This window comes from Oenanthe melanoleuca, chromosome 11 (genome assembly GCF_029582105.1).
Source record: "Oenanthe melanoleuca isolate GR-GAL-2019-014 chromosome 11, OMel1.0, whole genome shotgun sequence".
Taxonomy (NCBI): Eukaryota; Metazoa; Chordata; class Aves; order Passeriformes; family Muscicapidae; genus Oenanthe; species Oenanthe melanoleuca.
The window spans coordinates 3134938-3157095 of record NC_079345.1 but is presented as its reverse complement, the minus strand read 5'-3'; the positions used below and the strand labels follow the sequence as shown (position 1 = coordinate 3157095).

General features: G+C 48.4%; 1 protein-coding gene and 2 long non-coding RNA genes across 3 annotated transcripts in view; 2 read left to right on the top strand and 1 right to left on the bottom strand.

The window, feature by feature from the left end:
• Positions 1–5881, top strand: part of LOC130257701 (uncharacterized) — a 38243-nt gene extending 32362 nt beyond the window's left edge. The window contains exons 3-4 of the long non-coding RNA XR_008841365.1: positions 4978–5060; positions 5632–5881. This is a non-coding gene — a long non-coding RNA (uncharacterized LOC130257701). The remainder of the gene's footprint in view (positions 1–4977; positions 5061–5631) is intronic.
• On the bottom strand, positions 2001–22006 carry COTL1 (coactosin like F-actin binding protein 1). The gene is made up of 4 exons (XM_056500494.1): positions 21774–22006; positions 21373–21455; positions 11104–11261; positions 2001–3326 (listed from the first exon to the last, which is right to left on the bottom strand). Exons 1-4 carry the CDS (start codon positions 21848–21850, stop codon positions 3216–3218), a joined length of 429 nt encoding a protein of 142 aa, XP_056356469.1. The 5' UTR covers positions 21851–22006; the 3' UTR covers positions 2001–3215.
• On the top strand, positions 18978–21331 carry LOC130257702 (uncharacterized). Its single transcript, XR_008841366.1, has 3 exons — positions 18978–19346; positions 19742–20034; positions 20755–21331. It is a non-coding gene; the product is annotated as an uncharacterized LOC130257702 (long non-coding RNA).
• Positions 22007–22158: the final 152 nt, after the last annotated feature.

The following is a 22158-nucleotide window of genomic DNA, read 5'->3' as shown; positions in this document are numbered from 1 at the left end:
TAGGCATTATTAATTCCTTCTTTGTCTCCACCACTCTGGGTGAAAATTCAACCCACAGCAGAGTCCCTGATGCATCTGATCAGAGCAGCCACTCACAGACACTCAGCTCCCCTGGGGTCTCAGAACAGAGACAAATTCCAATTTATTTTGTGCTCTTGTGATATGCCAAGTGTGAGATCCCAAACAAACTGCAAATAATTGATCTCAAGCTTTTGCTCTCTGTGTCCCAGTCTTTCTGCTGCTCCAGTTTTTGCCAATTGTTTCTTGCATTATTAATTGTAAGCACAGAAGGAGAATGCCTGCAAACACTGTGGGGTAAATGCTTTTCCAGCCAAGCATGAGCAGACCCAGAGATGAGTTTTAGATTGTGAGTTATGCCAGGCTTGTGCAGCCCCTGGACCAGCTGAGCTGCTCCTACCACCAGTGGAAGGGTTTGACATAGCACCAGTGAAGTCACTCCCCTGAGGGAAATGAAAACCATTCCTAACACTGAATCATAATCAACATTCTAGAAGAAAAGCCATTTAATGGCTAATTCAGATTACTCCTCAGAAATGAGAAGTAGAGAGAGAATGAAACATTTAATTCTGGAAACACATTTTGCCCCAAACACTCCCAGGCATCCCCCTGGGATGTGCATTCATTAGCTTGGGCTGGGTGTTTCCAGGACATTCTTTGTGACCAAGATAATCTGTTTGACTGAGGCTTTGACAAGCAGGGACTTGATTAACTCGTGCTGTCAGAGGGACAGGACTGTACAAACAAGAGCTCCCTGGTGGGTTTTGGGTTTTCAGCACCAGTGAGGCCAGAGGCAGAGCAGCAGCATTGCCCCTGTGCTTCTCAGCCCAGCTTTTCCCCACAAAGCTCTTCATAACATCAGCAGGGTGCTATCCCTATGTAGCCTGCCCTAAAAGTTGAAATTGAGGATGGGGAAAAACCCAACCCCACTGATTCTCATTCTCATGTTATTACTCTCATTCATTAGGCTACTTTTTTTTTTCCCCCACAAGGATTTATCCTCTCACCACAAATCAGTAATTCCTTCTTTTTCTCATGTGTTGCTCATGCAGTGCTGCACTAGTGCCTGAAAACTTGATATTCCTGTGGTCAGCATGAGAGTCCATGTGCTAGTCCATGGCCACAGAGGTTATTCAGAGAGGGAATGTGGGATTTTTCATGTTCTAAAAACTGGATTAAGGATAGCAAAGCAATCAGAGCCAGGGTGATGCCTCCACTTCCTCCATCCCTGGACCCAGCTTGCCAAAGGCAACACAAGTGCTCCATTTGTCTTGCTGAGGTGCATTTGAAAGCTGAGAAAGCTGATTTCCCTCTGCTGAGCTCTTTCTTGAGCCCCCACCACACTGGTGCCAATGAATTTCTTGTGATGGTGCTGCCAGGCTTCAAAACCAGGCTGAGATTTGTGCCACAGGGTGTCAAATTAAAGTTTATCGTGGTCACTGAACCAGCAAGGCAAAGCCCCAGAGCATCACAAGCTCTCTGCAAAGCTCCTTCCCATTAGTTATGCCTGTTCCTGCTGTCAGTCCTGTAAAAAACAACCATTTCCCTTCTTTCAGGGCAAGGTTTGGGAAGTCCTGTCCAGAATTGTAATGCCCCCTGTGCAGGAAGCTGCAAAACTTGTCTGAAAGTGTTGTTCTTGTTCCCAAATCTCTTCCTGACCTCTCTACATTTTTTTTCCTTGTCTGTGAAATTCTCTTTGACCTAATTACAATTCCCACTTGGTATTTTGGCTCTGGAAATGGAGATGTAGAGCTGCTGAACAAAAAGTGTGTCAGGTGCTCTGTGGTCACCTCTGCCTCTCGGGGCAGGGATGAGCAGACAAAGGCTGCAGGCACTGGGATCATTTTACATCTAAGCCAGTGTTTAATTCTCCTAATAGCCCCAAGATTGCAGGAGCTCAAAGCTTTACAACAAGGATTAAGAAACCTCCTACATATGAGCTTGTTGCAGGGAAGGTAAAAGAAAACAGAGTCACTGAGAACTGTTCTTGAAAAACATTTATTTCTGTAATGGATTGATAGCGCTGACTCCCAAGCCCCACAGTCTCTCCCACCATGTAATTCTGGGGACAGTTACCTTTGATGGAAAAACAAAAGCCATACAAAGAAGCCCCCACAAAGAAACAGTTTGGTACCAAACTGAGCCCAGGTTCTCTCTGTTGAGTGTTTAACCCCAGCTGGGATGGATGGAGCTGCCCTGCTCCATCCCTTGGTCCCAGCTGGAGGGTGTTCAAAGGCCCCAGAGAACTGAAGATGTTGTGTCTAACTGCAAAATAACCAGGGGAGACACGGGCAGGGAAGGATTCAGCAGCTGCTATGTTTTTCAGACATCATTGAAAAAGGAAATCTATGCATTTCAGTTTCACCTCCTGAGCCCCAGCATTAGGAAAGTCAGATACAAACCCAGAGACCAACGTACACAAAATAGTGACCAAGTGTCCAGACATTTCTAAGCCCCTCAGTTTACTGTGCTGTGATACCTCCAAAAAGCAACAAAACCCACTTTAGGATTGTGGTGGATCTTATCTTTAAGAGGGAGGGACAGAGGTGCAGCACAGAGCATAGCAACTGTCAAGCAATGTTTAAGGCAAATTTATTCCCATTTATCAGGAGTCAAAGAAATTTTTTTTTGTTTGTTGGCTTTGTTGTTTAAGCTGTTAGATAACTTCTCAGCTGGATATTTCTGCTCAGATGATTTAATCAAAGTTTGAGGGAAGTCATCCCAAGCTGATCTGAGCCTAGAAAAGCAAATAATGTTATTTTCAAGAATATCAGTCAGAACAAATTTTTCAAAAATTAAAGTAATTGATGTTCAGAACTCCCCAAAACTTTCTTCCCTCAGAGACCAGGTTGAGCCCAAGTAAAACACACAGACATGAAGAAGAACACAGTGGCAAGCCTCTACAAACACAGGGCTGAATAGGACCAAAGCAGAGCCAAACCTAAATTCCACAGGTGCCAGAACACGGACAGAGTTATGAGTAAAAAAAGGGGGAAAAAGAAAAACAGAGCCCCAGAGAGGAATGTTTCATGAGAGAGAATGGAAAATAAAAGTCCACTGTATGCAAAAAAGGGAGTTCTTAGGTGCAGCCACAGAAAGCTGGGGAGTTCAGTTGCCTCATCTCTCAGGTGTGTTAGTTTGTTGTGCCTTTGCCCTCCCTTTGAGATCCAGGTGATGGTGCCAGGAGGTTCCTGCCTTTACTCAGTCTGTGCATCATAATTAGCCCCCCCTGCTTTCTTCAGCTCGTTCTTGATGTAATCTTCATCCAGCTCTTTGTGGTCACTGATCACAAATTCTTTGGCAAAGTTCTGCAAGAGATGAAGAAAAAGCCTGTTGAAAAAGGGGAATATTTTCTAAGCTGAATGAAGATGGGTTATCCTACTTCCCTGGGTGTCTGAGCTGTATACTCTGATCTCCTGTGCCTGGGATTATAAATAGAAAACTGTGGATGAGACTGGTGAAGGCAAAACCCAACACTTAACCTGGAAAAATGTTGTGTATCTACTTCCACAGTCACTGGCTGCAAGATCCAGGGGTGCAGCAGCTCGTTCTGGAGATGCACAGGCCAGGTTAGGTCAAGTTCCCTAAGCAGTGTGTGAACTAAAATATTCAAAATTATTGACTTCCTGACCACCACTGACCCTAATTTCTCTGTGCCCTTTTTAGGGCCCCTTCTCCTAAAGAAAGAACAGCACCACACCAGAGCACACTAGGGTGTCACAGCTGCCAGCTGGGGGAGAGTGCCTTGGTGAAAGGCTGAGCAGCACAGGGACGGCACCAAGAGCAAACCCAGCTCCTTCCGTGGATTTGGTGCCTCCTCCCTCATCTCATCTCATGTCCAGCACACACCGTGGCCAAAGGCAGGGCCCTGCCCCAGCCAGGCTGCTGCTCTGCTCGCAGGCTCTGCCTGTGCTTTGTGATCCCCAGGGCAGCTCTCCCTGCTGGGAGCTCCCTGCAGCTCCTGGGAGCTGGGCAAGCCCCGGGCAGTGTGCTGGCCTGCCGGGCTGTGAACACAGAAAACCTTTCTGGGAGCAGAATGGGACCCCAGGGCGCCTTCAGGGCTCCTGTCAGAGCAGGGCACCTCGGGGGTTTTCCTTCCTGCCTCACAGCAGGGCTGGCATGGCATCCCTGAGTGTGCACAGCCATTTCAGCAAACAGGCTCTCTGCTGCTTGCTTTAGCATTTTCCTCCCCTTCCTAACCACAGCTGAGAACGCTGCATGAGTCTCCCTTCCCCCACCCACAGAGCTTCAGCCAGCACGACAAACACAAGCATCCATTGCACTCCACCAAAAACGTGAATTAAAATCCCAGCAGCTTTGCTGTGGTGTCTCAGGAAACCTGCAGTGCCCGAATGCCTGGGCAGTGAGACCCCTGAAGGGGATGGGAGAAGGAGGCAAAGGCATCTTGTGTGGGTCTCCCTGGCACTGGAACAGCCCTGGCACAGCGGGGAGGGGGGCTGTAATTGCTTTCAGACTCCCAGCCATGGGAGAACTCTTTATTTGGCAGCGCCTCAAGGGTCTCAGTTTGGGATCTGAGTCGGGTAGAGGAGGGGGTGGAGGAGGATGCAGCTTGAAAGAGCCTCAGCACCTCTTTCATGCATGGGAGAAATGGTAGGGAGAGGAGAACAGCTCCCTCCTCCCCCGCTGCTCCCCGGGCTGTGGCTGATCCTGTTTCACACTGTAGGAAATCCTGTGAGCAGCTCCAGAGCCTCTCTGCTCTGCTCTGCTCTGCCTGTGGGCAGCACAGAGTCCTCAGGAATCACAGCCCTGCTCCACTGCCTGCAGTGCTCAGCTTTGCTGGCCATGGGACAGCACAGGCACTCATCCACGCCTTGGCAGAGTCCTGGGAAAATGGGAAAGACATTGCTTTTTAGAGAAAAACAAATCTTTTTTTTTTTTAAAGAGGCAAACTGCCCAAACCCTCAGATTTACTCATACTCACAAGTGTCCTACTTCCAGGTCTCCAGGGTGAGATCTCTGCCAAGCTCAGCTCTTGCTAAGACCAGCCCCAGGATCTTCAGCTATTTGATGCCCACTGAGGTGTGAGTTTTGAGGTGAGCCTTTTCAATGGTACCAGCTTTAACAATTTTTCCTCACCTTGGGAAGCAGATTATCCAGGACTACCTGATTTCAGGGCAAGTCTTTGCCCTGCTTTAGTGAGAACTGAGGCAGGTCCATCAAACCATTTCTGAGAGGGATTCCATGAAAAATGTATTTTATAAATGTAGGGAAGGTTTTCTTCAATGCCTGTTCTGCAGAATCCAGCTGATTCTGAAATTAAAACTGCAAGTGCACTCATGCCCAAACAGAGAAGAATTAATTACATGTGCCACAAAGTAAATATAATTACTCAGGTGCTTTCTCAACTAGACACTTATCCAGATGACTCCTGGGGGTTGATCTGTGGGCATCAGCCACGATTTCACATCAGCACCACCAAGACACCCTGCAAGGAATGAACAGTGGCCAGATGGGTTCTGCTCCCAGCCACTCTTAAATATCCTCTTAGCTGACTGGGCCACCTCTTGTGCCAGATTTGTACCCTCAGAGAGCAATCTGGGTCACTGCTATTAATAACTCTGCTTTATTCCATTCTCTCAGGGTCCTCCTCAGTTCCTCACACTGGCTCTTACCCACCATGGTGTCTCCTCAAGCCTGGCCCCAAGGAGGAAGAGGATTTTGGTGAGTTGTGTGCCTGGCATTTCTGATTTTAACATCCTGCTTGACCTTTGCCAGCCACAGCCTCCCTCATCACTCAGAATTCACTGTCTGAGCTCTCTGGGGCTGGGCTTTTGTTCAGGGTGCAAATCCTAAGGCACAGTGCATAACTCTGATGTTTGGGCTCTTGATTTGCTGACATGTGTCTCCACTTCCTTTTCCCTTCTCCTCCCCCCAACCCCAGGCTTTCTACAGCCACAGAAAGCCCTGCCAGTGAATTCTGGCCTTTGTCTTCACCCCAGTCACCAGCAGCCTCCAGATAACAAAAACAATGATGCCATTTATCTTTCTCACTCTCACAACACAACAGTGACTACAGTCTCTTGGCTTTACCTCTCAAATCACTGAACAGGACACAGAAATGCTGAGATTCACTCCAGTGCACCTCTCTGGCACCAGCTCCTCTTTGTGCCTGAGCAGCACAGGCTCACAGTTTTGGAATCCCATCCCCTGTGTCAACCCCCACAGCAGGTACAGACTGAAAGGGCTCCAACCATGCAGGAGCAAAGAAGGACCTGCATCCCTTCCTGGGAAGCATGACATTTGTGCAGAAAGCTCAATCCTCCTCTTCCAGCCAACTTCAAGGGGGAAAAAAAGGGTGGAGTAGATTTTCTTCCTCTTCCAAGCCCTGAATGTTTAGCATATGGGCCATAAAATTTCCCTAAATTGCCCAAGGGAAAATCTGTGTGGTGCAGATATTGCACCAAGCTAGGGCTGCAGAGGCCCTATAAATCCCAGCTTGGGAAGCCTGAAGCCAGGAGTAAAATCTGGTATAGTCTACAGACACTTGGGTTCTCAGCAGCTACAGATGGTGCCAGGTAGCTGAGCAGCTTCTTGCCATTTCTTATTTATTTTATTTTTACTGGGGCCTGGAGCAGCTTCTGCTGATGTTCAAAATCCTCAGTTCTACTGTGCTTAATGTCAGCACTCCCATCCAGTGGTCATCTCATCCTCAGATGCAGTACAGAGGAGTTGACATCTCCCAGGTTTCTTTTCCAGCATGGTCTGAGTCCCAGACCTCCAGCAAACCTGTTCCTGCACTCAGCTGTCAGACTCCAAGCTCAGCAAAAACCCTCTTTTCAAATCTTCTCCCTGCCAATTTCACATGGACCAGTTCCAGACACTGAGAGAAGCCAGTCCAAACCTCTGGCAAACACTTGTCTCAGCAATGGGAGCTGCATTTCAGCTGCTCTGCAAATTCTGCCTGTCTGTGCTTCATCCCACTGCAAGAGTCACAAGTCTGTGTGTCACACAGGGGATGAGAAGCTGCTGATTCTGACCCTCTTCTCTAGACTGGGGGTTCTTGTAAATCCATACCCATTTATTGTATGGTCATTACAGTAAACCAGAACAGGAAAAACAGTCAAAAGGAGAATTTAGTTTGCCTTCCCAGCAGGATCTCATTCACCCTCATGAGTAACTCTCAAAGCCTCTGTGACAGAGCTGTTCCCTGGGAGTTTGATTTCCTGACTGCCTCAAACAAAGCTATTAAACCTTCTGGTTTAATTTAGCTATTTAATATTCTGGTCAGGACTCTGTATTGATATGAGAAAATCAAAGCACATACAGGGAATTCTGTGTGATCTCAAAATCAGGGACAGGGACCCCATCAGTGGGTGCTCCCTCATGGGACACCATCATCAGAGCAGTGAGGAATCCAGAGGAAAAGGGAAAGGTGAGCAAAACAAAGATCTGGGAATGAGCTGCAAAGCAGGAATTCAGTAGAGCTGTTGACATCACCAAAGCCAGATGAATTCCTCACCAAAAATAATGATGAATAAAATGCCTTGAATATTTGCTCACAGAAACAGAGCTGTTTTACCCTGAATATGAATTAGGGAAATAACAGAGCACATGACTTTGTGGGGGAAGGAGTGCTGATGAAAACAGAGAAGAGTCAAAATCCATGGAAAATCAGACAAACTGGCAAAGACTGGGCAGTCCCTTTGCTGGAAGAGTCCTGCAGGACATGAATTCAATCCTGTCAGGAAAAAAACCCCTAAAGAAGAGTTAAAATCTCCTGGCAGGAAATGCAATCATGAAGGGCAACGAGTTCACAGAGAGGAAAGAACACTCAGAGGAAAAGTCCTGTTTCCAGCTCTTTGGTTGTACATGAAAACCACCCCATTTCAGCACCAGGTGCCACTCCCAGTGCCCTGTGCCTGGGCTCATCCTTGCTGTGGGGTCTGGTGACCAAAGAGCAGCTGTGCAGGGGACAGCAGTGCTGTGGGTGGCTCTCTGTACACATCTGCCAGGTCACCCTGTGACTTCCATTAAGTTCCCAGTTGTTTAGGTTGTTCTAGGGTTAGGTTTAGACTCTACCCCAGAAATTATCTCCCAAACATCTTAAGCAACTGCCTGCAATGGGAAATTTTTGCCAATTCTTCCCCTATTAAACCTGTCCTTGGCATGGAGAGAAACCCAGTGGATAAAAGATGGAATTGTGCATCCCCCTACTCCTTTCTCCATTGGCACAGCAGGACTCAGCCAGACCCTTGAGAAGATACAGATAAACACTTGTTCCCCATCCTGGCCTTACTTCTAAGCTGCTCCCAGCTGAGCTGCTTGGACCAGCTGCAGGCTTGAGCCAAGATTTCCAGCTGAGTTAAGGAGGAAAGGATGGAAAAATAAATGGCTGTGGGGAAAAAAAAAAGCTCCTGATAGTTCTTTAAGTGGATTTCTCTACAATCCAAAAGAAATACAATAAACTCAAAGCCATTTTCCAACAACATTAAAGAGGTAATAAGCATAGATCCAAGTAGGGCCAGAAGACCTGGCTCTCATCTAGCACAGATCAGAAGAACTACAGCTATTTGTAGCAGATGAGATCCATCCCTGTCATTTTAGTTATTACAGCTAAAAATCAATTGTCCTTTCTTCCTGAGAGGTTTTCTGGCAACCTCCTGCACTCAGTACCAGCACTGCTTCCCAAGCCACCTCCCCACAGATTTCACAGCACCTGCTCCCCCTTCCAAGGGAGGAACACAGAAGGCAGGGCAGCCCAGTTCCTCTCTCTGCTCTGAGATAGTTCATCCCTTTGTTCACAGCCCCGAATCTGCTCCTCTCCAGTTGATGTCCCTTGTGTTCTCTTGTGGCAGGTGCTTCTGGGAGCCCATTAACAATCCCTCTGTGGGATCCTCTTCATCCCAGGGCTGGGCTGTGCTGGCAGGAGGTGCCTGAGCTGGCTGGCTTTCACTTTGTCTCACAGGACCAGCAACATTTATTGTGTTTGTACATCAGCACAGCACAGGATATAAAGCAGGATTCCCCTCTCTGGTGTTAAATAATGACCCACAGTTGCTTTGGCAAATAGTACAAGATAGTGAGAGCCCTTCAGGTTTTACTGAGGGCTTCTCAGAGTGAAGAGCTGCTCTTCTGGAATCCCAGCTTGTCCCTTGTGTGGATCAGAGCTGTACAAAAAGCCTCCTTGTGCCACCCTTCCACAGGGTGAGGGCACCTTTGGGCCCTGCACAGAGCCCAAGTGCACCTGCATCCTGTTCAGGGTTTGCAGACCAAAATCTCCCACCTTAGGGTGGCAGGAGCTACTGATTCCAGTAGGTACTACTGATTCCAAAGGATGAACCAACACTGACTCAGATTTGTAGTTTATCATTACAGAAAAACAAAAACAAGTGTATTTTTCTCACATCTCAAATAATCTCTGTGAAAAACAGAAGAATGAGAATGTACCTGAAGGCCAAGGGAACTATTAAAAGTGAAATAGCTCTGGGATAAATTCCCTCCATTAAATTTCAGTTGGAGTTTCTTGTCCTTGTTTATTTTGACAGATTATCTGCAAGGTCACAGGCATAAAAAGAAGAAAATAGTTCTGCTTTTATCTCACTCCACTCAGAGGGCTTCAGTTGCATATTAAGAACTATTCAAAATACTTGTCAAGATAATTTCTTTTGGACAGGAGATCACCATTGCTGTGACATTGAAAAATGCTTTAAGGGTTTAGAGACAAGGTTGCTCAGTAAAAGTGTATCAAGTACCAGTTGTATTGTTTTTGTATTTTAGTACAGACTAATTGGAATATGAAAGCTTTTAAGTAACAGCCAAGAATGGTTAATGCTCCACCAGATTATTAACTTGTACAGACTACTAATCAAAGATGAAACAAGTGAAATTGCAAATTATATGTAACAGACCTAGGGACAGATCTGAGCACAGTGCTCAGGAATGCTATTCAACTCAACAGGAACACATTGTCTAAACAGATTTTTAAGAAAATCTTGGGCTTAGTGACTCATGTAAGAGTCATTCATTAGTACTCTATAATTTCATCTTCAGCTACAATTACACAGTTTTAGCTGCTTCCCATGAGTACAAACTTGCTTTCCTATCTCTCAGGTGTCATTCTGGAAGTTTCTTTGGGGAACAGACCCCTCTGAGTCGTTGTCATTGTGAAACATTTAGCACCAGGGTTTATCTGGAATGTATTATCTTCTTCATTCTTCTTATCTAAAAGTAATCTTCCATATAATATAAACTACCAAAGAGTTGAGGGGGGCTCCATTCTCACCCTTCACAGTGTCCTGTTGGGAGATTCCTTAACACAGGCAAGAGCTCAGTTATTGAGGGAGATTCATTTAATCACCAGCCTGTTCTCCAAGAGCATAAACAAAACCATTCCTTAGGCTCTGGCGAGCTGGTTCTGTGTTTTGTTGGAAAAACAAATCCTGCTTTAAATACTTCTCCAGAAGGAACATTCCACACACCAGCATCCTCTCCATCACAGCCAGGTTTCAGCTGGGGCTCTGTGCAGCCTCCCACGAGCCACTTCTCTCGTGGCTCTTGTTTGTTCTCACTTGGACTGAGCCCATTTCTCTTTCCCCTGCTACACCCAAGGCCAAACAAAGCCTGTTCACATCTAGTTAGCTATTAAGAGTTAGTTAATTGGTACAATGGGGACTTCAGACTTTGGGTGATTAGCTCCACGAGTTCACTGTGCAAAGACAAAAGGCCTCTGGAGAAGTTTAAACAAGGGTGTGGGTTTTCCTGTTTAATTTTACCTGCTTAACTTAATACTGCTCGTGATCATTCAATATTGAATTATTTCCATATCAAGGAAGGGGATGGGAGACATCTCAGCGGTGACAAGGAGGAGACTGCATAAATTCCCTCCTCGTGAAATAGCTACAGCAGCCTTAAGCTCAAAAGATGCTTCTTTATGCCTGGGTGCTCAAAGGGCAGATGTTAAGCCTTCCTAGGAGGAAGGCAGGCAGTAGGAAACTGTCTTCTCTTTAAAGGATTAACTCCTAAGGTGGAGGGTGAGCCAATCCTTCCCTCTCTCTCCTTCCTGCTGGTGTTTGCACAGGAAGCAGCCATGGGAGCTGGTGGCTAGGAGCATAAGGAAAGGGTTACCTGTACTACTTCCTTGACCAGAGTCTTGTCAGTCCCAGTTTTGGCTCTCTGCAGGCCACTGACATCCTCCCCAATCCAGGTGATGAGGGCAAACTTGACTCTCTTGCTCATGGCATCGCCGGTGGTGAATCGGACAAAGCCGAACAATCGCACGTCATCTGCAGGGGAAAAAAGGGACAAACTGATTAGAGCCAGGAACATCCTGCCTTCCCCTTGGCCAGGGGAGCCTGCTGCTCTCACACACCAAGGCAAGGCACTGATCCCATGTGTTAATGCCAATATTTGGGAATCAGGGGGCAGTACAGGGGTTCTGCTCATACGCCCTGTGCTTACAAAGTGTGCTTTGCCCGTGTTAGCTCTGCCTCTGCTGGTTCTCTGAGCTACTGGGAGGAAACTGGACACCCCACATCACTGTGGAAATGGCTAAAATACAGCCAGCAGGCAAGTCAGGAGCACAGAGCTAGCCCCAGTTACACATTCAGCCAAATTATTCACCCACAGGTCTGGTGAAGAATGGAACAAAGTGATATCTTGGTGTCTCTTTCTTACAGAACAGCAGGATTAGGGTCACATTTTATAACATTACCAGAGACTGGCCATTGTGCAAAGCTGATCTTTCTTCCTCTTTCCATCCATTTCTAGCTCACTTGTAGTATGAGTTTGCAAGAAGGAAGGGAGAAGAAGAAGGAAAATAAAAACCTGCAATTACTTGCCCAGGTGTGTTTTTCTACACCTTTGGAAGCCCTGGAGGGAAAAGTCCTGGATTTTAGAGCTGTGCTGATCTTTGTTTCACAGCTGGTTTGTGCTGCACCACGCCAGACTAATTTACCCTGGCCATATGTGTGACAACCTTGTAGACTCTCATCTCAAAGAGCTGCTTCCTCCATCCCCTGGTGACTCATGGAGCCAGGCAGTGGAAGCTTTCCTGACCAGGAGCAGCATCCCCCTGCAGCCCCAGGCTCCAAGGGGTGCTGGAGCCTTGCACCAGGAGTGGCAGAAGGCAGATGGACACTTGTGCAATTGTGGAATATTCCTCATCTCTCAGAGTCACTCGAGGCCTTTTGAAGGAGGTGACTCAAACCAGAACAAACCTCCTGGTAATCCTGGCACACTTCTTGTGACCAGTTCAACATGCCTTAGAGGGATTTTCTGGGCTGACTAATTGCCAGGTGAAAATGTAGGCTCCAGGTGTAGGAATGACTGTTAACATCCCCAGCATGCTCCATGAGCCAGGCCAGCCCCAAGAGCTCTGGAGACAGGGGAGAAGCAGCTCTAAATGGCTCATCCACAGAAAATAAGCTGCTAGAAATCAATGTTAAAAAATAAAAATTTGGATATTCTCTGCAAGGTGATGTATCTCAGAGCTTCTTGAACACTTGGATTTGCCAAAGGGTGGACAAAGGCAAATTCCTCTTGATAAAAGAGAAGACTTTTTTAAGTCTGAAAAATAAATCCTCCTCTGCTCTCCCTGTTTTGTTCTCTCTGTTCTTTTTTATTTTTTTTTTTTTCACTGACTGAGTAATACTGGGCAAACTGGAGAATGGATGCAAGGGGGTGTGTGAGCCAGTACAGTGTTCAAAACAAACTCCTCTGAAGATCTCAGAATAGAAACAAAGAGAAAGATGTTATTCAGAGGAAAAATCCAGATGGGTCTTTGGAAGGAGAGAAGGAGTTGTGTATCAACACTGCAGGCAAACAAAACTTCTCCCTCAGTTACCCTGCTACTGGTGAGTGTAAGAAACACACATGGAGACTCCTGGTTCTGACAGTAAATCCTCTTCCCCAGATTGATTAGAACCATAAATGAAGCGACAGCCAGGAAATACCCAAGGGGAAGTGAGACAGTAAATCTTCTAACATTACAATTAGATCCAGGAGCAAGCCTTGCTTCCCCAGCTCTGACAGCAAAGGAGGCCACCCTCTGCCCAGAATGGTGCTGTGGCTCCTCTGGGAACAGTCCTGGAAGGCCCTTTAATGTCATGGAGTGCTGGCACCTCCTGCACTGCACTGGTGTCACTGCCCTTCCCTTGGAGCCCTTGTCTGCACCTTGAGCCTGGGGGGTTTTCATCCCTGCCCCGCCAACAGAGGCAGTTCAGAGCCTGAACACTGGAAAATTCTGTGATAAAGAGAATGCAAAAAGATAATGAAAGTGGAAAAGCAGTGGTTTTTCATAGCAGCACAGAGAGGAAGTTCCAGGGATGCCCCATGCCTGGAAGTGTGCAAGGCCAGGCTGGATGGGGCTTGGAGCAACCTGGGATAGTGGAAGGTGTCCCTGCTTATGATGGGGCTGGAATTACATGATCTTTAAGGCCCCTTCCAGCACAAACCATTCTGGGATTCTATGAATTCGTCTGTCAGAATAACTTCCATTTTACAGGAACCCACAGCTCACTGGCAGCAGCAGGATTTGTTTCTCAGCAGAACTTTCAGTGCTTGCCCATCCTGGCTGAAAGCAGCTCTATGACACTAATGAGAGCCAAATCCAGCAACTCCAGCTTTTATCCATGAGATCACCTAAGCATGAGCAGCTCTTTCTTCACCATTTCAATCCCAGTAAGTTTAATGAGCACCTGAGGTGGGACCGGGGCTCTGAGTCACCTCTTGGGCAGATTTTCCTGGGGCTGCTTCACTTGTGGGGGCTTGAAGGGTCACACCCAGCTGGGTCCTGTCTGCTCCTGTCTCCCCACGGAGTTTGAAGCCCTACTGGAGGCAGAGCAGCCTCTCCAGCTGCCACAGCTTTCAGCCCAGGGTATTTAGCACAAATGCGATGCCTTAACTCGCTGTGCCGCGTGTGAATTGCGCTGCACACAAAGCCGAGAGGGAATGAGAATTGGAGCCCTGAGCAATTAACATGTCTCTGTTCCTAAAAGGGCATCAGGGACGGATGGAGAGGTTTTTAGCTCTAGCTCAGCCTGGGTATAAGCCTTTCCAACTGCAGGTCAAAATCCCTGAGCAGAAGTGGCTGAGTTTCACAATTAGTCTGAAGCGTGTTTGGAGTGATAAGGGGATCAAAATGCAAGTTCTTCCCTGCTCCCAGATTTCCTCTTTCACAGTCAATCAGTTCTACCCTGCCAGATCAACTCCCCATGCTGGAAGTCATCAATGCCATCAGTGCCAATTCCCAGAGAAATCTCAAGGCATTAACATCACCACCTCCTTCTACACAAAACCACTCACGGTGGTTTTAGGAATTTGCTGGGAGTGAGGGGAGCAGAACAAATCAGAGAGAGACAGCACAGATTTCTCCTGAAAGAGGAAATCCTGCCTAGTGCTGTGCAACCCCCTTCCCAGCCACTGAGACGTGAACTTCAGGGCAGAGAGAAGCAAATAACTGATCTGGGGAGAATGGAAATAGCAGCTTTATTTGAGATCACACAAGATCCAAACAGCAGAAATTAACAATGTTAATTCAATTAATGCCACGACTCCTTTCACAATGGCTGGACAGACAATGAGCAGCACAATGAATGCCCTAACGAGCATCACTTGCTATTTCTCTCCAAACTCTTTATTTATCACTAAGGCAGGATTTTCCAAATGTTCTGATTAAGCTGCCCTTGGCTGTCAACAAAGCTTGATGCCAAGCTACAGAGATTTCCTTCATGGCATCCTTCCCTTTTCCTACATCCACTCAAGTGCTTTGGTTCAGCTGTAGTGAAAAATTCCCCATTAGATTAAAATGCAGTGAGTCATCAGTAAAAGATAATAGCTGCAGGAAAGAAATACACTGTCAAACTGTCACAGTTCTCGGGCTGAGGGCTCTGAGTGGCCAAGCCACAGATGTGCCACAATAAAAACACTGCTGCCAGCCTCACCTGCCTGCTGAATCAAGGTCACAGCAGCAAGGCAGCTGATGGACTGACCTGCTTTTGTCTTCTGTCCAATGAATTACTGCAGCCCGTGACAGCTTCCTTGAAGATTTAATTTGTTTGCTTCAATTGGATTAATTTTAGATTAATTTGTCAATTTTCCACCTCTTCAGTCAGTGCTGTGGTCACGTGGCTACAAGTGCAGACAGTTCCCTGCCTCTTCCTACACTGCTTTTTCCTCTCAAACCTTCTCTAAGCTCACAGATCTCATGCCTTGCTCCACCCCAACGTGTTCATTAAATCATCTCAGACATTCTGACCCCAGGGCCACCCCGGGGCTTTGCTGGGCCACCAAACCCTCTGCAGGTGACTCGGGGTGGCTGATGTGAGTGCAGGGACACAAGAGCACAGGAAAAATGAGCCCACAGTGGCTGCTCTGCTGCAGGGAGGTTGCAGCTAGCCCTGTGGCAATCATGGTTTCTCCCCTGAGAGCAGAGTGGGAGCAGAAGAGGACCCAGCTCTTCTCTGAAGGAAGGAATGGTGGTGTTGGTTGGCCAGAAGGGCCAGGCAGGTCCCAAAACAAAGGGCAGGCAAAAGGTACAAAGCTCTTCTTTCCTGCTTCTCTGCCCCCCATGGGATGGCAAAGGCAAACCCAGAGCCACAACATTTTAATTAAAGAGTTACCATCACTGCAGGCCTTGTCCTGACGAGGTACACCCACAAAAATCAGTGAGAATATTCCCCAAACCCACAGCCTGTCCAAGGCAGGGCCAGGCTGAGCCTGGCAGCCAGGAGAGCACTGTGACCCTGCCAAGAGCACGTCCACACAGGCAGGGAGGCACAGGGGCACAGTGACAAATTCCATCAGCCACCCATGGCCCCAGGTCCTCCTTTAAATAGCCAGTAAGGGAAAGCAGGAGAGATGGACACTGGAGAGGAAAAACAAAAGCAGTAGGAGAGTGATTTACAAGGCCCATTTTAGCAACTTAAGATGCAGCCAAATGCAGATAAGCACCTATCTCATTATATGTCCTCGTGTGTTTTTACAAATCTTTCCTACAACCTCAGGTGCCAACATAACCTTGGTGATCCCTCAACTCACAGCTCCTACATTTTTAATGTGCAGCCCAGACTTTCTGGGACAATTGATCTAAACCTAAAAAACTTGTATTTTTGTTAGGAGCCAATTTTATTTCTATTTTCTAATATTTTATGTCAACCCCAAATGATTTTATAGGGTATTTATTTCAGATCAAAGATTTTCTGTTCTTCCTGCTGCTGAATGCCCAGTGTGGTTTTGGGCTGATCTTTTCAGACACATGAATAACCATCCCATTTCATGCTGTCGTTGCAATTATTTATCTGGACTGGGGCTTTCCAAATAAAAGGCTCATTATTTCTTTTGTCAGAGATGCATTGAGAACAGCTGTTCACATATGGCTGGGGGGGGGGGGGTGGGGAGGGAAAATTTAGTCTTCTGACCACTCTATTGCTTAATGGCAAATTACACACTAAAAAAAATGAAATTAAATCACAGACAGAGCCAATGTGATGCTCTGCTGCTTCATAATACAGACACTGAGGCAATTTCCAGGGCATTCAGGTACAACAGACACACACAAAAGTTCCACAGGATGTCATTTCAGTTGTAACTCATTCCACTCTTCTCAGCAACAGCATCACCAACCCAGTTAATTTACTTTGAAATTAAAAACATCCCAAAAAAAAAAAAAAATCCTAAGAGCTGTCACATGCTTTCATACAATAACCTTCAACTCTTATCTCTTTCTGGCTTCAAATGCACCAGCTCAGCTGTTTTTTTACAAAGTGTACTGATGGCACATAGTACTAACCACCAAATTAATGCTTCCTCTGGAGCCAGGCCATCTGCAGAGGCAAGAGCTGCAACTGGGAAGTAAAATGGATCAGAAGCCTTGAATTAAGTCCTTGTTTCATGCAGAGGTAATCTGTGCTGTTAAGACCAACCAAAACAGTCCTGAGCCAGGAGACACAAGGAGTGTCTGCATGGAGAGTTTAATGACCCTGACACAGTGAATGGCCTCAGCTTTGGTCTCCAGGCTCTCTGGGGCAGACAAGGGCCAGCACAGGCAGGACACTGGCCACTACAGGACACTGGCCATTGGGCAGGACACTGGCCACTACAGGACACTGGCCACTACAGGACACTGACCACCAGGCAGGACACTGGCCACTACAGGACACTGGCCACTACAGGACACTGGCCATTGGACAGGACACTGGCCACCAGACAGGACACTGGCCATTAGACAGGACACTGGCCACTAAAGGACACTGGCCATTGGGCAGGACACTGACCACCAGGCAGGACACTGGCCATTAGACAGGACACTGGCCACTACAGGACACTGGCCATTAGACAGGACACTGGCCATTAGGGAGGGCACTGGCCACCAGGCAGGACACTGGCCACTACAGGACACTGGTCACCAGACAGGACACTGGCCACTACAGGACACTGGCCATTATACAGGACACTGACCACCAGGCAGGACACTGGCCATTAGACAGGACACTGACCACCAGGCAGGACACTGGCCATTATACAGGACACTGGCCATTAGACAGGACAGTGGCCATTAGACAGGACACTGGCCATTGGGCAGGACACTGGCCATTACAGGACACTGGCCACTAGAGGACACTGGCCATTAGACAGGACACTGGCCATTGGGCAGGACACTGGCCATTAGACAGGACACTGGCCACTACAGGACACTGGCCATTGGACAGGACACTGGCCATTAGATAGGACACTGGCCATTAGACAGGACACTGGCCATTGGGCAGGACACTGGCCACTACACAGGACTGCAAGAGGAAGAGCCCCCAGCAGCCACCTCTGAATCACACAAGGATGTGCCAGTGGCTCAAACCAACCTCCTTGGCTTTAGTTTGGGGTTGCTGGAGGAGAGGTGCTCACACATGTGACCTTTGGAGGCCAGAGAAGGTGAATGCTGGCTCTACAGCAGGGTCTGAGCTGTCTTGAGACAAACAGACCTTGACAGTGACAGCATGATAGTGACAGACACACAGAAGTCCAGGGTTCAGGCTGAAGATCCTGAACAAAAGGGCACTGAAGAACCTCTTCTTTCCATGTTTCCTTCCTCTAAGACTGTCAATTGCTGTCCCCAAATGGGGATGGGAAAAATGTGATAGTTTAATGATGCTGTTTGTTAAACATTTCTGATCCTGCACAAAGTGTAGTGAAGATCTAAGGAAGAAAAGGCCCCCACGGCAGGATCTGGTGTGGGATGTGTATCTGAGAGTGCAGCAGAGGAGGAATGGAGCCACAGCAGGGACAGCAGCAGCTCCTGGCTCAGGGCAGGGGCCTCACTGGCCCAGCTCAGCACCTCTGTGTGTTCCTGCAGCCCCAGAGCACGGCTGGAGATGTGCAGAGCTGGTTTCTCACACAGCCTTCCTCAGCTGCTACTTCCTCTAAAAGAACCAATTTCAGTTTCTTTCCCTTTGTCCCCAGGTTTGCAGAGTCAGTGATGGGCATGGAAAGGGTTAGGGATAGGGGCAGAAAGCAAAACCACAGCCCTGTTACCAAGAGCCCCTTCCTGACCTCTGTCACTGCACAAGGCAGGACATCCAGCACAGATATTTTCCAAACTGGTACAAAAGCCCTTCCTGGTCCCAGAGCAGCAGGAATCAGCACAGTGACCCTGCCTGTGCTGCTGCCCAGTGCCCAGCAGGGGAGCAACGTGTACCAAGGTGCTTTCAGTAAGAATGGTGCTTACAGAAAGCAGGAAAACGGATGTTTGCAGCTCAGAACGGCCCTGAAACAGCTGGTGCAGAAAGTGGAGCAGAGCCAGCTCTGACAGTGACTCTTTGCCCACTGAGATTTGCAATCCCAGCTCCTGCTCTCACCTCCAACCACCAAGTGATGCTCAGCTTCTACCAGAGGCAGCTGCAGCACCTTGTGGCTTTCAGGGCAGTGTTTGTCACACAACAGGAATTCAAAACCAGGAAGTTTACTCTGATACCAAGGTTTTTTAAATTTTTAATTGCATTTTCTGAAGCTGTTTGCATTGATAGCAGCTGTTCTCCCCTCCAGTGAAATGAAAAAGGAGATGGAAGAGATCACGAGGACTCTTTTGTTACTGACTTTGTTTCAGCAGAAATACTCCAACCAACTCTACTTCTGCTTCCTTCCAGATGGGAAGGAAAGCTCCAACTTCACTGCTGGCACAAGGTTTGATTCCTGACTATGTCTAGCAGGCCAGGTGAAGGTTTGCTGCACAGATGGAGGCTCCAAAACTTGCATCTCTTCCTTCCCCAACTGCAGCTCCGAAATTCGTGGGTGGAGGAAGATCCTGTTCAGCTCTCAGCCAAGGACCAGGCACCTCAATTTGCCTTTTTTTTTAAGCCTCCAACAGCTGTGCTCCAGAGGTGGGTTTGAGGACAACTTCTTGGCTCTGGTCTGCCAGGGAACAGCCCTCAGCAGGTGCATGCCAAGGGAAAGGGAGCAATGGAGCAGCTCTAAGGGATTTAGCTCCCCATTAAAGGCTAACAATAGGCCACAGCCTACCCTACAAGTGCCCTGTATTTAACTCTTCCCTTACTGATCTTATTTCCAAAATATGGAAAATTTCCCTTTTTTCAGCTTAATTTGAACACCCTGTTTATAAACCCTGTTAAGAGCACTGATGTGGCTGCACTCTGGAGTGCAATGTGTGCCTCCCCTGTTTGTCATCCTCATCCTACCCAGCCCAACTCGTGCCTGTGCTCTGCCAAAGCCCCTCTGACTGTTCAGCCACTCCAGAAAAAGATTCCCTTTGCCACAGAATGGAGAAGAGGAAGTTCTGATGGGGTTCCCACCCAGAAAAAAAACATTGAAAATCAGCTCAGACAAAAGAAAGACATGGAGTATGTAAAGGCAAGGTGAGAAAATAAATGAGGAAGGCTCCCCTGCAAGCCTCAGGTGTCTGGAGACAGTGGAGATGCACAGTTATGTTGGCCAGGAGAGGAGACAGAGAACGTGGCACTCAGATCCTGAAGTCACTGACCTCCCGAGGGAACAATCAACCACTGCCATGAACTTCCCAAGTGCTGAGCCCTGGGATTCCCTGGATTCCAGGTAATTGCTTTTCCCTTCTGTTGCCCACTAAAGAGAGTTGAGTGGGAAGGAGCTCCTGCAGTGCAGTGATCAGCTCTTCTGACACCAGCTACAGCAGGACCTTTCTAGTTCTGAGAATTTTCCCTGTTCTCAAGAACAGCTGGAAACGAGTGGCTGTGTTAATCTCAGAGAGACCCCACTGCCAACATCTCAGCAGAGCAGCCTAAACCATCTTCATTTCATGGCTCCTTTCCAAAATACACTTCTCTCCTGCGATTGATCAGACCTGTCTTGCTCTCAGTTATGTTCCTGGGAGTTCTCCCCTTCCACTCAATAAAGCACAGCCAAGCCTGGGGACTCCCAGCCCCAGGGACAGGCACTGCTGTCCCCTGGAACTGCCCCACCTTCAGAGGGCAGAGACTGCTCAACACAATTCCTGCTCAACACAGTTCCTGCTCAACACAATTCCTCCACAGTCCCCACACAGAACTCTGAAAATACAGGTGAATCATAGCACTTGAATGTACAGCAACTGGCTGAGCGAGGAAGACTTTGTTATAATCCAGTATTAGTAAAAATTAGTAAAAACTCCGTATCTCACCTCGCTTGGTGACATTGTTAACTAGCAGCCAAGGTACGAGGGAAACCGAGACAAAAATTAAACCCCGCTTTTGTGAGACTCATCAAAAGTCACGATCAGACCAAGTTGAACGCTCCTCAATTTATTTTCATTTTCCCCAGGCTTTGTTCCTCCCCTGAACGTTCCACAGCCGGCAGCTCAGCAATCTGCCACGTTTAAACCTGGAGCCGCAAGAGTTGCGGTTGTGCAACGCCACATCTGCGATTGTTCGCAGGGCTGTATTGTTCGAGCCCCGCTTTGCACTGACCTCCCTCCGCTCACGTTCCGCGTTCTTAAAAAAACCCCAGCGAGCCTTCCAACTGCAGTTGCTTTGGTGCTGTGATTTTCAGAAGAATTTTGTAAGTATTTCATTCTCAGCGGTCTGTATGACCGCATCTTTCTATGCACGACAACCGAGCCGGTTTTGCCCTGAAATTGCATTGCCCAACAAGGCGACCGTTGCTTATCGCGCGTTTTATCTGGTTTATAGCCGAGAAGCGCGGGGAGATTGTGCAAAGAGGGGAGAAAGAGCCCCAAGGACCTTAATCTAAGGGTGAGACAAAGAGCCGCTGGACTATGGACTTGAGGGAGTTGCACTCTGAGAACGCGGTCCCGCAGGACAGGGGGCGCGGGGAAGCAGCAGCACTAACCCAGCTCCCCCAAGTTCGCTCCCATCCTTTCCCCTCGCCCCGGCAGCGAGAAGGGCGGAGAGGGGCCAAAGCAACGGAGACGGAGCTTACCTGTGCACTTCCTTTTAAAGGTTTCATAGTCTACCCCTTGGTCTCCAGGGACGATTGTAGAGCCATTGTACTTAAACGTCACCCTGCGGGGAGGGAAAAGACAAGGGGAATAGTACGGTTAAAGTCACCTTTCCGGATGGGGGAAAGGAAAGGGGAATAACACATTTAAAAGTCACCCTTTGGAATGGGGGAAGGCGAAGAATACATTGAGCAGTCACAGCCTTTAGGAAAGGAAAGGAGGAGATGGGGAAGAACAGACTGTAAAAAACCCATCCTTTAGGATGAGGGGAAGAGGAGAAGGGGCAAGGTCTGTACGAGTCGCCCTTTGGGGAGCGGGGACAGAGGACGGGGAGTCCAGCGCAGCGCTGCCCGTCCGGGTGGGATGCCGGGGGGCCACCTACCAGTTCACCTCGGTGGCATCGTCCCTGACGAGGTTGTACGCCTCCCTGCACGCCTCCTTGTCGATTTTGGTGGCCATGGGGGCGAAGGGGAGGGGGCGCGGCGCGGAGCTGGGGGGCAGCGCTGCTGCCGCACCGCGCTGAGCGAGCCCAGCCGAGCCGAGCCCAGCCGAGCCGAGCCGAGCCGAGCCCCGCCAGCCGCCGCCGGCCCGCCCCTCCGCCAATCCCCGCCAATGGCTCTGCGGGCCCGGCCCGGCCCCTCCCGGCGCGGCGGGGCCGCGGTGATGCAACAGCCCGGGCGGGGGGCGCGGGGGGACCGCGGGGCCCGGCCCCGAGCGACCCGCCGCGGGGATGCTGTGCGCTGGGCTGGCAGCCCCCCGATGCTGCT

What these genes read in the sequence shown, in the direction of transcription:
- COTL1 (XM_056500494.1), bottom strand. Translation starts at nt 21,850, where the DNA reads ATGGCCACCAAAATCGACAAGGAGGCGTGCAGGGAGGCGTACAACCTC. An exon ending in GATGCCACCGAGGTGAACTG is followed by an intron (nt 21,456 to 21,773) that starts GTAGGTGGCCCC and finishes CCCTCCCCGCAG; the next exon opens with GGTGACGTTTAAGTACAATG. An exon ending in CTTTAAAAGGAAGTGCACAG is followed by an intron (nt 11,262 to 21,372) that starts GTAAGCTCCGTC and finishes TTTCCCCTGCAG; the next exon opens with ATGACGTGCGATTGTTCGGC.